Raw genomic sequence first — 13,644 nt, 5'->3', positions numbered from 1 at the left:
TTAAACTCATTTCCAAGGAGTTAGCTTGAAGAAAATTAATTTGAATATAGCCAATAATAAATTTTACAGAGCCTCAATTTAGATAGCTATCATTTAATTTCATTCAAATTAATTTGGCTCAGCTGGAAGTGTAAATTAACCTGCCAATAACCCCCAATGAAATATGTACATTCTTTAGCAAGGACTTGGCATCAGTTAATTGATTTCAGCACCCTGCCAAACAATCACATCCTAAATTGTTGTGTGCTTAATTAAAACAGGCACAATTTCTTCACCAAGCCCACTGTTGTGATGAAACAAGCCCTCGCTTCTGCAAATATGTTCCTGCTGTTGAAAAGGAAGCATATGTAATATAAATCGGTGTGTTTTTGTTTAATGAAGAAAATCATATTTTTTTCTGAGAATATCTGGGGAAGAGAACTCATGTGAAAGCATTTAATATCAAATCAAAGAAGATGTTTTGAGGTGTTTTATTTTTTATTAGGGCATCGTCAAAGTTCATTACGTTTTACAAGTAGTGGTAACCAGTGTAGAAGTCTCCCATTACCCATCTGCCCTGCGTTATTTCTGCAGTAATCACAGCATTTCCTTAACACGGCGACGCAAAACTCCTCTCTCTCTCTCTGTCAGACAAAAAGCCTCTTGCTCTAAATGATGTCTCAAATTAGAGTGAGGAGGGAAGCTGCCGCCAAACCATCTAACTGCAAGAAAAAAGTCACACGTCTGAGTTATTGTTGGCTGTTTATGCCAAGCTGAGGCATGTATCAATCATAATAAGGATGCATATTGATCGATTGCGGGTTTCACTCAGGTAATGATGAGTGAAAGCATCCAGGGAGTTGGAGGATGGATTTTCTAGGTGGATTTTCTTCACGTATACAGTTATAAACGTGTGTTTTTATACACTATAGAAAAGTAAGAAAGTTTAGAAATGTAAAATCATGAAAAATATTGTTTGATTTTATCATATAAAGGCATTAGATACACCAGCGTCGCTGATTCCTGCTTACTTGCCCACCACACTGTGACAAAAAAGAGAGCTTGTTCTTGCTGAAGGTTGTCACTCAAAGTTAAAGCAAACTCAGGAGAAGAATAACAATAAAAAAGTTTTTAAAAATTCTGCATCAGGTATGTTCTAATTTTGCTCATGGCATGCAGCAGATGAGTGCTATGTAAGTCTCCAAGGTGCACACTGTGACTACGAGAAACTCAAGTTTCTGTATGGACACCTGGAGGTCAGAAGATTTAAGCAGTTTGTTATGATGATATAGTTGCAGCTACTGAGTAGGGCTAAGACCAAATACAGAACTCCCTTCCTGAATACCAAAACCTCAGTGTATGAATAACAAAACAGTACACAGTCTTCCTCCACCTCCCTCACTGGTGTCAAAAACGAACTCAAGTCTTTGGTTTGACGATTCAATTCTCAGACTCTGGCTGTGACTGCCAGTTGTGGAATATAAGGCGCAGCTCAAATTTAACTTCTTCTTGCCTTCCTTATGCCATAACAGCAGGTGATTGTTATTGTTCACTGTGGCTTCTGAGTTTTGTTGCACAGGCCTCAATGGGCCAGCTGTGTCATCTGTTATTTAGGCAGCAGAACAACAGCACTTTTTTTTTCTACAAATGTTTTACGCCAGCAGGAATCGCATTTAGCTGGCTGATCGCATGCAAATGTCTTTGTTTGTTTTTAATAGCATTCTGTGGCTCCTATCCACACAAAATAATTCAAATCAAACCAAAAAGTATAACAAATATTAATTTTTAGCATCCTTCATTGACTGCAAAGCATATTTTTCATTAGGAAAGACTCATTTGATTCCCTTTGGCAACACACATAAATGGCTGACAGTTAATTTTGGCTGTTGCAGTGTAGTTCACATAGATTGCTGTCAGACATCCTTCTATTTCAATGCAATAAATCTCAACAACATAAGTATTGTTTGTGGTGGCTGACAACAGACCTTTATAAACTCACTTGTAATTTCTATCTACAAATGTCACCATCAGACAGTCTTATTCACAAAACTCTACATTTTGGGTTTTGTCTATCAAAATGCTGATGAGCAGAACAGGCAGACTGTCTTTCAAGGGAGTTCATGATTTTGGTCTTAAAAGTTTTTCAGTTTCAGTGACGTCCTGGAAAACTAGTCATTTGAATGTTGTCCCCTTGGAGTCCAGGGTTGTAATAGGCCGAACCACCATAGTTCAAATCCAAAGGTTCGCTGTTGTCCAATCTGTGAACTGGAAAGTAAATAAAATAACATTAAACACTGATATTTAATGTGGTTTTGACTTGATCTGAACCTAGCATTAAAACACTTCAGTACTGTTATAATTCAACAATTAACTGGCCAAACATAGATGCAACATCATACTGACACAGTTACTGTCACATTTTGTCATTTCTGCTGTAAAAACTGCAAAAATTAAAAAAAATAATAATAATGAGTGTCCAAGCAACATTCAAAGAAATCACACAAAGCTCTTTTCCTGTGTTAGCTACCACCATGTTGAGTCATCTTTGTCCTCTGTATCTACAAGTATAGGATCCAACAGAGTCACACTTCCTATACAGATCTTTTTGAAAGTTGTTTGGGAAAATGTAGGAAGCCACCACAGCTAACTGGGGCGAGAGTGAACAAGGTAGAGTGAAGGTAAGCAGATACTCTAACACTAACAACTAACAACTGCAACACAGACAGGGTTGCCAACCCTCCAGGGTCTACTGAGAAAAACTGTGCCTCCTTTACAGGCTGCTGTTAGAATAAAATTTAAAAATAACAGAAACAAGAAAAAAAAATATGGGTTGATTTGACAGTAAATAAGGTGTGAATGAGCTAAATGAACATCTCTCTCACTGCTTTCCTGTTTTTGTGATTTTTTTGTAAAACCAGGCCAGGGCAAATTGTAATTTCAAGGTAATAATAATAATAATAACACTGACTTGACTTGTAGGTTCACTTTAAGTTGTGCAGCTGTGATCTCAGTTCAAATGCACCTGAGATCACAGGTCAAAATCAAAGCTTAAAAGTGATTTTGAGATTAACTGACTAATAACTAATATATTTTTTTATTGCTGAAAAAAAAAATTAAATCTTCAGGGATCAGAAATGCTCTTTTCTCCTCTAAACTTGGTAAGTGTAGCTTACAGGCCAAGTGGTTTATGGATTAACAGTCACATATTTGACCTGAAGTGGAAGGCTCTCACAGGGCTTCTATCATTACTTTGTGTCATGAAGCTTGTGGGGATTGCATTCGAGCATGTGATTTAGGTCCCTCTACATTGTTAGAGTTACATGAAGCCTGCATCACCAGCATGTTTTTCAAGCATCAGCTCACACAGAAAGGCATCCTGTTGCTTCTCCAGTGTTTGAGAAGCTATGTGTGAAATGGGCCTGTGGACGTTGCATTTAGGGTGTAATCTGATTCATGTTAAATATGCAGCCACGCCTGTATGTGAGGCATGGGGAAAAAACACCAAAATGCATTTTAATATCAGCTAGCACAAAGGCTCAGTATGAGGAAGTGTAGAGAGAGAGTAAAGTGCCGTCCTCCACCAAGTTCATGGTAACAATGAAGCAAATTGCAAACTGTCATAGTACATGATCCTATTTGCATGGTAAGGTTACCTCATTAAAGTAGGATGGAGTTTTGTGTGTGTGAGTCTGTGTGTGAGTGTGCATGTGTGTGTGTGTGTGAGAGAGAGAGAGAGAGAGAGAGAGAGAGACCAAGGGCTTAAAGGAATAGTTTGACATTTTTGAAAATACACTTATTCACTTTCTGTCTGAGAGCTAGATGGGAAAAATCAATATCACTCTCATATATGATTATTGGATATGCGGCTACAGCCACCAGCCAGTTACTTTAGCCTAGTATGCAAACTGGTGCTAGCAAGATTTGCTTTTAATCCATTAAAAAATAAGCATAAAATACACACGTTAGAGGAGGTTACATATAAAGACTGTTTCAGAAAAATGTTGAACTAGTGTCAGTGTTAGTGTGTGTATATCGTAAGTGACTGAGTAATGCAAGTGTGTCAGTGAATGAGTGCACTACTGTGTCGCTAACTGACATCCTGTTGTGTCCATTTAGAGCTTGTAATTTGTATTCCTGGGGTGGAACTTTTCTATGAAATGCCATCAGAGTTCAGTGTTTACTGCACCGGGAGCTGTGGGAGCTAACATACCTGATTCTGAGGGGTATTCCTCAACAAGTTTCTGGTGGACAAAAGCCTTCTGTTGTTTGTTTTTCAGGATGATGTACGCCACTAGTCCCACGCAGGAAGCAGCCACGATAGTCCCCAGCACAGCACCCCACACTTTGTTTCTTTTACTCCTTTGGGGATCTGATTCCAAACCTTTATTAGAGGAATGAGGGGTCGCAGGATGGGAAACAGTAACAAATAATTTGTCAACAACAAAATTATTTATATCGACTGCTGTCTTTGAGGGTTAATTGTCAGATAATTACGGCTGAAAGCCATTTTTCAAATTGTGTTTCCAGTGGCGGCACTCTGCATAGATACACATCTCAATTAGTCAGCTGTACAGATTTGTCTAATTTGCACTGTGATAATTAATGCAATTAACATGCCAAAATCATGATCATTTCTTGAATACATTTGAATATTTTAAAGCAGCAGGCTGTGCTTATCATCCAGTGACATGTGACTGAACATTACTTTAGTTCTCCATGGATCACTTATCACTTCTTTACCACACACATTAGCATTGCTGCTCCCAGTTGTACAGCTGTGCAGGTGAAAATACATGAGGTGTAATGAATGCTGCGTCTGCACATTTAAAAATATAAATGACAAAATGAGAGCATCTTCTAGCATATTCTAACTTTTTCCACACTATATATTAACATAAATACTGCATACATTTTCTTTTTTCTGATCTTCTATGTGTTGTGTTTGGGGGAGCAGCAGTGACAAAATGGTTTCTGAAAGTGACAGAATTGTGTTCGATATCCTTTGACATAGATATACTACATTTGTACTTTATCAGGACTCACACATAAATAATTCAGTGGCTCCACTTATCTGCAAATGGCTCACTTTACCCACTTGCTGGGATCAATTTAGCCCCAACCTGGGGCAAGTTGAATCAAAAGACCATTCTTTTCTTACACTGTATTTCAGTTCTTGTTTTTTTTTTGCTGCATTTTTCCACTTTCTCTGAAAGTAGATATAATACCACATGAGTTTAGTTATGTCTTGTTTTCTTGTGCAAGGAAACAACTTTGGAGATTTCATCATTTTATCTTGCTCTGTTGGCTTTCAAATGAGAATTAAAGTTACAAGTCATGTCAAGTTTTTAAAATGTTGTTTTTCATGGGTATTTGATCAAGATTCAACAAAAAAAATGCAAATACATATTAACTTGAGCTACATTTCTTAGAGGTGTTTTTATCCATGCTGGCTCCATGGATGGTAACGTAGCTGATGCTCTGATATACCTTAGCTCAGCAGTTATTGGATGGATTGCTGAAACCTTTTGCAAATATTCTTGTTGACTCTGGTGACCCCCTGAGAAAAATATGTCATCAGTCGCTAAGACAAAAGATGTTGAACTTTCTTGCAGACATTTATGGACAATTCAATTGGTTTATGTCCAAATGCTTTCAAAACTAATGGCATTCACCATTACCTTCAGCTGCATATTGTGTTTGTACTTAGCAGCCGTTAGCATGCTAATATGTCACATTATGATGAAACAAGGCCAGTGTCAAATACTGTTGCAGAAGGTACTCTTGTGTGTCTGATGAGACACAGCATCAGTGTGAGGCAATCACAGCAACTGCACAAGGCGATAAAGTTTACAAAGCAAAAAAAGGGGATGAAGAGTTTGGGTTTAGTGGTGGGTCACACACACATTCTTCACCTAGGAGACCAGACCTCATGTCCTGTGTGACCATCACCAATCTTTTCCTAAACCTGCCCACATAGTTATTTGTGCCTAAACTTTACAGTTAGGCACATGTTAGAAAGGTGTTTGTGGCAGGAGGGCTTTGTGTATTGGCCACAGGCACAGGCCTTGTGAGTCTGAATGAGACACACGTGACAATACATTGGTGTGTGACAAGCTGGGATGACATGTTGGATGAAATATGATTATGGTTCATGAAATAAAAACAATTAACGCCATCAAAATAACTTTATTTTACCCTGCTCTAGTTATGTCAGGAGGTCGGACTGAACATATATTTGATGTCCGTAAAAGCCCAGTTGTCTTAAGGGCCCATATGTAGAGACTCTATGTTTATCTGTATTCACCCTAATCTTTTGTACACAATGTACACGCTGTGCCTGTCATGAAGACTGTGGAGCAGTTTTTTCTTTCTGTGTTGCCTGCAGTTTGCCGTTTCTGCTGTTTCCCACAGTTTATTGCCATCATCTGTTACTGTTATGTCCTGCTGTCACATCTGTCCATGTGATGTGAGTTTCATTTTAATCCTAACATCTCACCAGCTCTCTAAAGGTCTTTTTTCCCTTGCTATAGTCTCTGTAGTGAGCTCGCCCACACATCAGATAGATCTCACGCCCCTGCAATAAAAGTAACTTTGACCTCAGTGCTTCTTTCAGCTTTTTCGCCACTAAAACAGGGTTTCATTGTCTCGCTAAAAAGGCGAGTGTAATAGACCCCTTCGCTCATACAGGCCACATCGATAGTGCCTGAAACCCAAGCTTTTCCTTTGAAAGAAGGGGCATTTGTCCTCTGCCAGTGGGAAAATAGATACAGGCAAATGTGGGTCAGGGAAAGGGAAGAAAAAAGCAACGGATAAGACAGGTAACAGTGATATGTGGTCTTAAGCAATGAGCATAGTGTTACTTTCAAACTAAATTTCTAAAGGTGAGCTGACCTTGTTGCTTAACTATTGACTGACCTACCCTACCAGTTAGAGCAGGACCAAGACCAAGACCAAACTCTTTGATTTAGAGACATCCAACAAAACCCCCATGAGCAAAAATTTGGCGACCAGCTGCCAGGATGAGGGTTCTTTTACGGAGCCAGAAGTGTACAGCAGATAATGTGACACCTGAAACTACAATAGTACCTCTTTCTGAGCTGGTCCCTGTGCCTGAGCCCTTCTCAGTCTTGTTGGCCATCTCAGGTGTGTCTGGAGGCACCGAAGTTGTAGTCTCAGGGATCATTTCTGTGGTCTCAGGTAGAAGAGCTGTTGTAGATGAAGACGTGGTGGGTGTCTTGTTTATCTCTGGCATCACGGTTGTCACATCTGTTGTGTTGTTAGATTCTGTATCATTAGTTAATATATCTTTGTCCGACTTGGTTGTGGATATTTGTGTATCGTTGCCCTTTGGAGCCAAGGTTGTCATCTGTAAATCAGTGGTGTTTTGATCAGTGGTGGTTTGATTGGTGTTTTGATCACTTGTAGAGTTTTGAAGGGTGGTCACTGAGTTATTAAATTCCTTCTCGGTATCTGTCATGTTGATCTGGCTTGAGTTTTTGGGATCCATAGGTGTAGTAGTTGGAGAAACTTTGAGTTCAGGTTGGTCAGTTGTAACATTTTGAATTGTGGGAAGCGCAGTGATATTGACAACAGGCAGATCATCGGGTTCTTCATCAGCAGTCCTGTCTTCGCTGGTCACATTATCATCGCCTGCATGAGAGATGTACATGAAGCCAGATGGTATGCCACCTTCATTTGACTCCGTAGCAGTTCCATCATCTCTCAGATCATACTCTGTCGGCACTACTGCAGCATTTTCACTTCCAGCTATATTTTTGGCTCGTTCACGGAGCCAACTTTTATCAATTGTCCGCCCTGGAGAGTCAGTTGAATACTGGAGTGATGCCAAGTGAAAGGCTTGGACAAGCAAAAGTACACCAACTGTGATTTTTAAGTACAATTCCATTTTTCCCGTTGCTTTCACTCTGAAACACAAGAGAGAGCAAAAAACATTATTTTACTTCTTGAAATAAATATAATCCATTGTGGTTTTCAAAGGGAGAAAAGATGAGGAGGTTCAGATTCACATTTGAACATTGTCACTGAAATGAGGCTACTGCCATTGATTCTCAAGTTGCACAAGTGGGAAGTCTTATTATGCCTCCACGCTGGCAATAGCTTTGGCCAGAGGCATTATGTCTTGATCATTATTTTGATGCTAAACTTTAGAAGAAGAAAAGTTAAGTTGAATAGTTGTAAGAAAGAAAATCACAGTGTTGACCTCATGGATTGCGGTGCTGCTACACTCTGCTAGTACTGCTTTCTGCTACTGCTGCTTTCTGGCCTCAATGAGTGAACTGCATCAGATGGTAAAATTCAGTATCTGTTGCTTGACCTCATGTGAAATCAGTTTGAAAATTTGTACACCGACTCGATCCTAACACACAGCATAATTAATAAATTAGAAAGAAACACATCTTATTGCCTTGAAAATCAATTTGTACCCTTTATTAACGTTTTGACCTTGAAAACGTCTGTTCACAAAGCGATCAAAGTCACATGAAATTTGTCAGCAAACTGTGCTTGTCCAGTTGCATGAAACTGAAGGTGTTAAGGTGACACCTTATCCACATTGTCTTATTGTCTTGTCTCTTACAGTAATGGTTGTAAAGTCAAGTTTGTTAGAAATTGCAGAGGAAGTAAGTAAGTGGACCTTGAGGTCAAATTGTTTTGTCTTGAAAATGCTCAGACTAAGAGTAAGTTTGAACATCTACAGTTGTACGACAACTTCATCTGTTATCGAACACCATGTGATGCGGTTGAGAGCTCCACAACAAATACACAAGTGGATCATGAGTGAATGTTGTTTTGTCAGCTTATTGACAAAACAACATATTCTTATATATCTTTGTAAAGAACTCTACATTGCTGTAGGTTGACAACGTGCTACACTTTAAACATGATATTTTTTCCCCACATGACATGTAACAGGCTACTCTTGTAACCATGCAAGTTGTGCAGCACCCCTCGCGTGTTTTTGGTTATTTTCTGTTTCCTGCTTTCTCCCAGTGAGTCTGTTTACCGCCTGACCAGAATAAGTACCATCAGGAAGCAGCCCAGGGGTTAAACCTGTGTTCATAGCAGCCTTGAAACTCTCCCTGGCCGCACACAAAACCTCAGCATGCAACAAGACATCTCTGCTTGTTCTTATTTTCCAGAAGCCCAAAATCGCCTGCTTCAGCTGCTCAGGTCAGCTGCAGTGACACAAGTCACAAAGAAAATCCTTGAAAACCTAATCCTGTCCCACCTTGAGGTAACCGCTCAGTTGTTGGTGTGGTGAATATGAGCTACAACATCATGAACATGACATTTCTGGCTGCTACATCAGCAGCTTGTTGGTCAGTTTTGATGCAGTCATCCCTGCATTGTTACATAGCGAGTTGCCATAGTTCAGCACAGACCCAGCACAATCTCCAGTGAGATCTGTGACATCTCGGCAGCGTGACTTTACACAGGTGCCCTGTGAGCTACATGTTCTCCCCTCGGCTTCTCTCCAGCGCACATTATGACTGCAGCTCTGGTTATTCCCTAAGGGGCACTTTCACTGTGAGTCACTTTGTTGATCGGTTGCTTTGTTCTGATCTGAATCTTATGAGCAGAGCAAAAGGCTCAGACTACAGCCTGTAATGTTGTGGCCTGCAGCAACAGAGATATGAACATGCAAATCTGAAGATTTCACATTTTTAGCTATTGCTGTGTTTTAGCATGTAAATAAGAGTACCACTAACTGAAAATAAACTCAAAGACTTAATTGTCTTTTAAACAAATTAACTATTCGTTTCTTTATGCTAAAAAGTCCACCCATAGTCTTTTAAAGTTAGAAAAGGTGCAAACAACTGTTCACCCATTTCACAGAGCCAAAAGATAAAACTGCGGCTCTGAAATAAAAGTGAAAGCAAGAAATCAGACTGATTGTCAAAGACCAATGAGCCATGTTCTTCTGTGGTCAGTTCCTGAACAAGCGTGTTTGTCGTCCGCATGTCTGCCATATTTCTGTTTTTTCTACTCTGTGGGAAATAAATGGAAAAACCTGTGGGTTGCTAATGTTGGAGCCTGCTGTTAGAACATAGGGTCAATCAGTTTGCTCATCATACTGCAAGAAAATGGCTCAGTATACAAGATAGAGAGAGGGGGTGAACAATTTAGAGCCGAATCTCCCGAGAAAGAAGTTCAAAACCGTGAAAATGGACTCTGGGTCAATTTTGGGTAAATTTGGTAGCTGCATCGCTGTGTTTTCTTTCCGATTGAAGCAATAAAGCATAATAAAATTGCTACAGTTGTAATTTGTGCCTTCAACTGGCATTGTCTCTATAAAAAAAATCTGCTAAGGCTCATGGGTATTGCAGTATTCAAAGCCATCTGCTATACCAAACTGCAGCATTTAAATACCATTTCTCACAGCAAAGTTGAAATACTAAAACCTCCTGCTCCCTCTCAGCTTATATCACAGTTTGATTGTCTCATTTTAAGTGTAAAGCAAAGTGACTTTGTTGACTTTTAGACTCTGCCCATATTTTCTTTGAGCATCTACAATGTACATTATCAACTTATTTTTACTAACTAGCCGAGCATGTTGAAGGGTGAATCCCAGCATGAGGTATGCCTGCATTACGAGGTGTACAACAGGCGGCTCAGCTGGCTTGTTATGACAAGATGAGCGGAGACAAGATTTAAAATCACATGCATTCTAATCGATGATACACCTGCCGAAGAGAAATGTTACCACCATTACTTTGTTTCTTTATGGCAAATGTGGGCTGCTGAACTTCAAACCAGTGTTTCCTGTTTTGGGCAAAGCCAACATGCCACTTCCTGTTCATGAAAAAATATTCTCAGTCATCCATCGTCACAATGGGCATTACTCTTTGGAACAAACTGACCTCACTGCCAGCGTCCTACATAAGAGCCTCTGAGCCGCGACGGGTCGAAGGAAGAGGCAGAGGTGTTGAAAAGAGTTCCCACTCAGCTGCTCTGTCAGGGTCTGTACAAGCTATCACGTCCACAGCTCCGTCAACTGCAACTTCAGTCCCACATAAACACAATCAAATAAACACAAGTACAAGTACAAACTCCTTCACCTCACCTGCAGACCTGGCATTTATGTATGTTGTCACCTTGTCACCTGCATTGTTATTCGTTACCCATTAGTCTGTGCTCTATATTTACTGCTTCGTACATCCTTCATATGTACATGTGTTGTGCTCGAGTACAGTACTTAAACACAATTATGAGGTACTTCACTACATGTCAGAGAGAAATATTGTACTACTTACTCCACTACATTTAGTAGCTTTATTTACTAGTTAAGGTTAGTTCAATATTTTAGGCAAAACATAACTTATACCATGCGATCAGTTAGTAATCCTGTAATGAAAAAAAAATATTATTTTTTTGATTCATTAATTATTTTTCATACTCATACTCATTTTGTTCCCAACATTTTCATAGTGTGGGATAACTTGCTGCTCAACGAGATGACCCAGATACTGCTTCTTATCTCCAGTTCGTTAGTCACTAAAAGAGTTCTTACTTTTGGAATTAAAACCAAACTAACTTGTGTAACTTTGCTTGTTTAGGTTATGTAATGCAGTCTACAGGATGGAAGCTGTTTTTGTTGTTGTTATGTTCTGGCGCTCAGCAACAAACTATTAGTACTTTCTTGTTGAAAATGAAAGAGTTTATGTTTGTGATTATGATTCTATTTTTACTCTTCCAAAAGAGGAAGGAGTTGCAAAACCTGTCGCTGGTACAGGAACAACCTGATTTTAAATATTTTACACATTGTAAATGTCACTTATTGATGTGAGAGTCATTAAATGTGACCTTAGAAACAAGCTTAGATACACTTACACTAAAAATGGGTTATTCGTTATCCTTTTGATTCAACTTAAAAATACAACAGCGCCTCAAATCTTATTAGACATTTTGAGACAAAAACAAAATAAACCATCCAGTCCCCACACATTTCCCGAATAAAACGAGACAAAGAATTAAATTCTTCCTCAGTAAATCCTTACCTTATTCTCAGGCTGTATCAGATGAGAACAGGTGCACAGGCAACAAAATCTCTTCACTGAGCTGCCAACATGTGAGTGAATCAGCAATCGGCCTGCAGAGTGAAGTCGGAAAGGAGGGAGGAGGGCGCAGCAGAGTGGCATTCAGGGAGCAACCTGCTCAACCTGCTTCTACACCTGCCAGCAACAGCAACACACCCTGAACCTCATCCAGTTGCTCACTGTGAAAAGGCCACACAGGACACAGATGGAAATGAATTAGAGGACAAGAGAAGGGGAAGAGGATTGGGATTTTGAGCAATGACTCAATTTGTAACCGCCTCATTCCATGTTTCTATTCAAATAAGTGGATTATATTAATTTTTGGTTGCCAGGTTAGATCTGTGAATTCCCCCAGTGGGTGGAGCCTCTGGCCAAAGGTCCTCTGAGCCCTTTTTATTCTCACTCAGGCACTGGATACGGCTGCTGTCGTCATAGCAACAGAAAGAAGGCTGGCGAGCTCGGGTTTCATCCACGCCTTTGTCTCTGGTCTATATCAGGCTACCGAGTGACGTGTGACTCCGTGAACTCACAGGTACTGTGCGTCAAATGAGCCGGGATTGTTTTCGTCTCAGTCTTCAGTTAACTGAGTCGGGAGGAGGCTGAATTCACGAGTGCGGCAGATGAAGTGGCACTCAAAGCTGCTATGCTTGGTGAGTCATGAATGAAGAGTCGTTGTACTTGTTTTGTTCATGGATCTGAGAAGAACCATTCCAATCATTCCAAATCGTGAAGAGACGAATCCTAGTTTCAAATCCTCAGAACCTCAACGTTCCTGCAGTAGGTGTGAGCACAGATATTTTTCTCAGCGCTCATCTTGACTTGTCAGAGTAGCAAAAAAATCACACATTACTAAAACCAATACCGATGGCTGCATTGTTTAGCAGTGTGACAGTGAGTCAGCATGCGCAATGCCAGCATCCTCATAATGATTGATATGACAATTGTATTGTTCACACTTGTGCTTTCCTCTCCGTGACCTGTCAAACATCCTCTGTGGAAGAAGGTTCATTGTGTTTCTCTCCTGACAAAAACACATTCAATACATAACACACATAGAGCAAGAGCACTTCAAAGCACTTCCAATTACAATTACAATATAATTACAATATATATTACAATTACAATATGATGTATCAAAGAAAATCAGTCTGTATTTCAAGTGAGCTTTAACTGTCATGACTTCAGACAGGGCCTGAGCCAGGACCTTAGAAATATAAATGTCATTAGTCCTCCTGCCAACACACTCACTCCTCATCATTTTTCACATTTTGACCCTTAATTTTTGTAATGCTAACAAAAGTGAAAAATAATTATTGTATGAGCCCCATTATTGGCAGTTCATGCTGTGAGCTCCTCCTGGGCCAATGCTACAGGCCTTCACCCAGTTTCACGACAATCAGGCCAGTAGTTTTCTGAGGACAAATGAACAAAAGGAAGTAATAAACGCAGAGGACTTGACCTGCTACAGCCTCGACTTCAGAACTGTTTTACATTTTATTACCTGACTATGCATGTGAAAAAAACAATATGGCTGTCCAGACAGACATGAAAGGCAGACATGTGTGCTGTTACATAACCAAATGACATTTATTCAAAACAGAGCAGTGAA

General features: G+C 39.8%; 1 protein-coding gene across 2 annotated transcripts; it reads right to left on the bottom strand.

The window, feature by feature from the left end:
• Nucleotides 1–458: 458 nt before the first annotated feature.
• Nucleotides 459–12,153, bottom strand: muc15 (mucin 15, cell surface associated). Of its 2 annotated transcripts, XM_046394634.1 has the most exons (5): nt 11,997–12,143; nt 10,860–10,999; nt 7,066–7,904; nt 4,190–4,360; nt 459–2,244 (listed from the first exon to the last, which is right to left on the bottom strand). In XM_046394634.1, exons 3-5 carry the CDS (start codon nt 7,883–7,885, stop codon nt 2,129–2,131), a joined length of 1,107 nt encoding a protein of 368 aa, XP_046250590.1. In that variant the 5' UTR covers nt 7,886–7,904; nt 10,860–10,999; nt 11,997–12,143; the 3' UTR covers nt 459–2,128. The 2 variants fall into 2 exon arrangements, with proteins under 2 accessions (XP_046250590.1, XP_046250582.1); XM_046394626.1 differs by lacking the exon at nt 10,860–10,999 and having other exon boundaries at nt 11,997–12,153.
• Nucleotides 12,154–13,644: the final 1,491 nt, after the last annotated feature.

Source organism: Scatophagus argus, chromosome 1, assembly GCF_020382885.2.
Source record: "Scatophagus argus isolate fScaArg1 chromosome 1, fScaArg1.pri, whole genome shotgun sequence".
NCBI classification, from domain to species: domain Eukaryota; kingdom Metazoa; phylum Chordata; class Actinopteri; family Scatophagidae; genus Scatophagus; species Scatophagus argus.
This window is presented reverse-complemented; position numbering and strand designations above follow the sequence as displayed.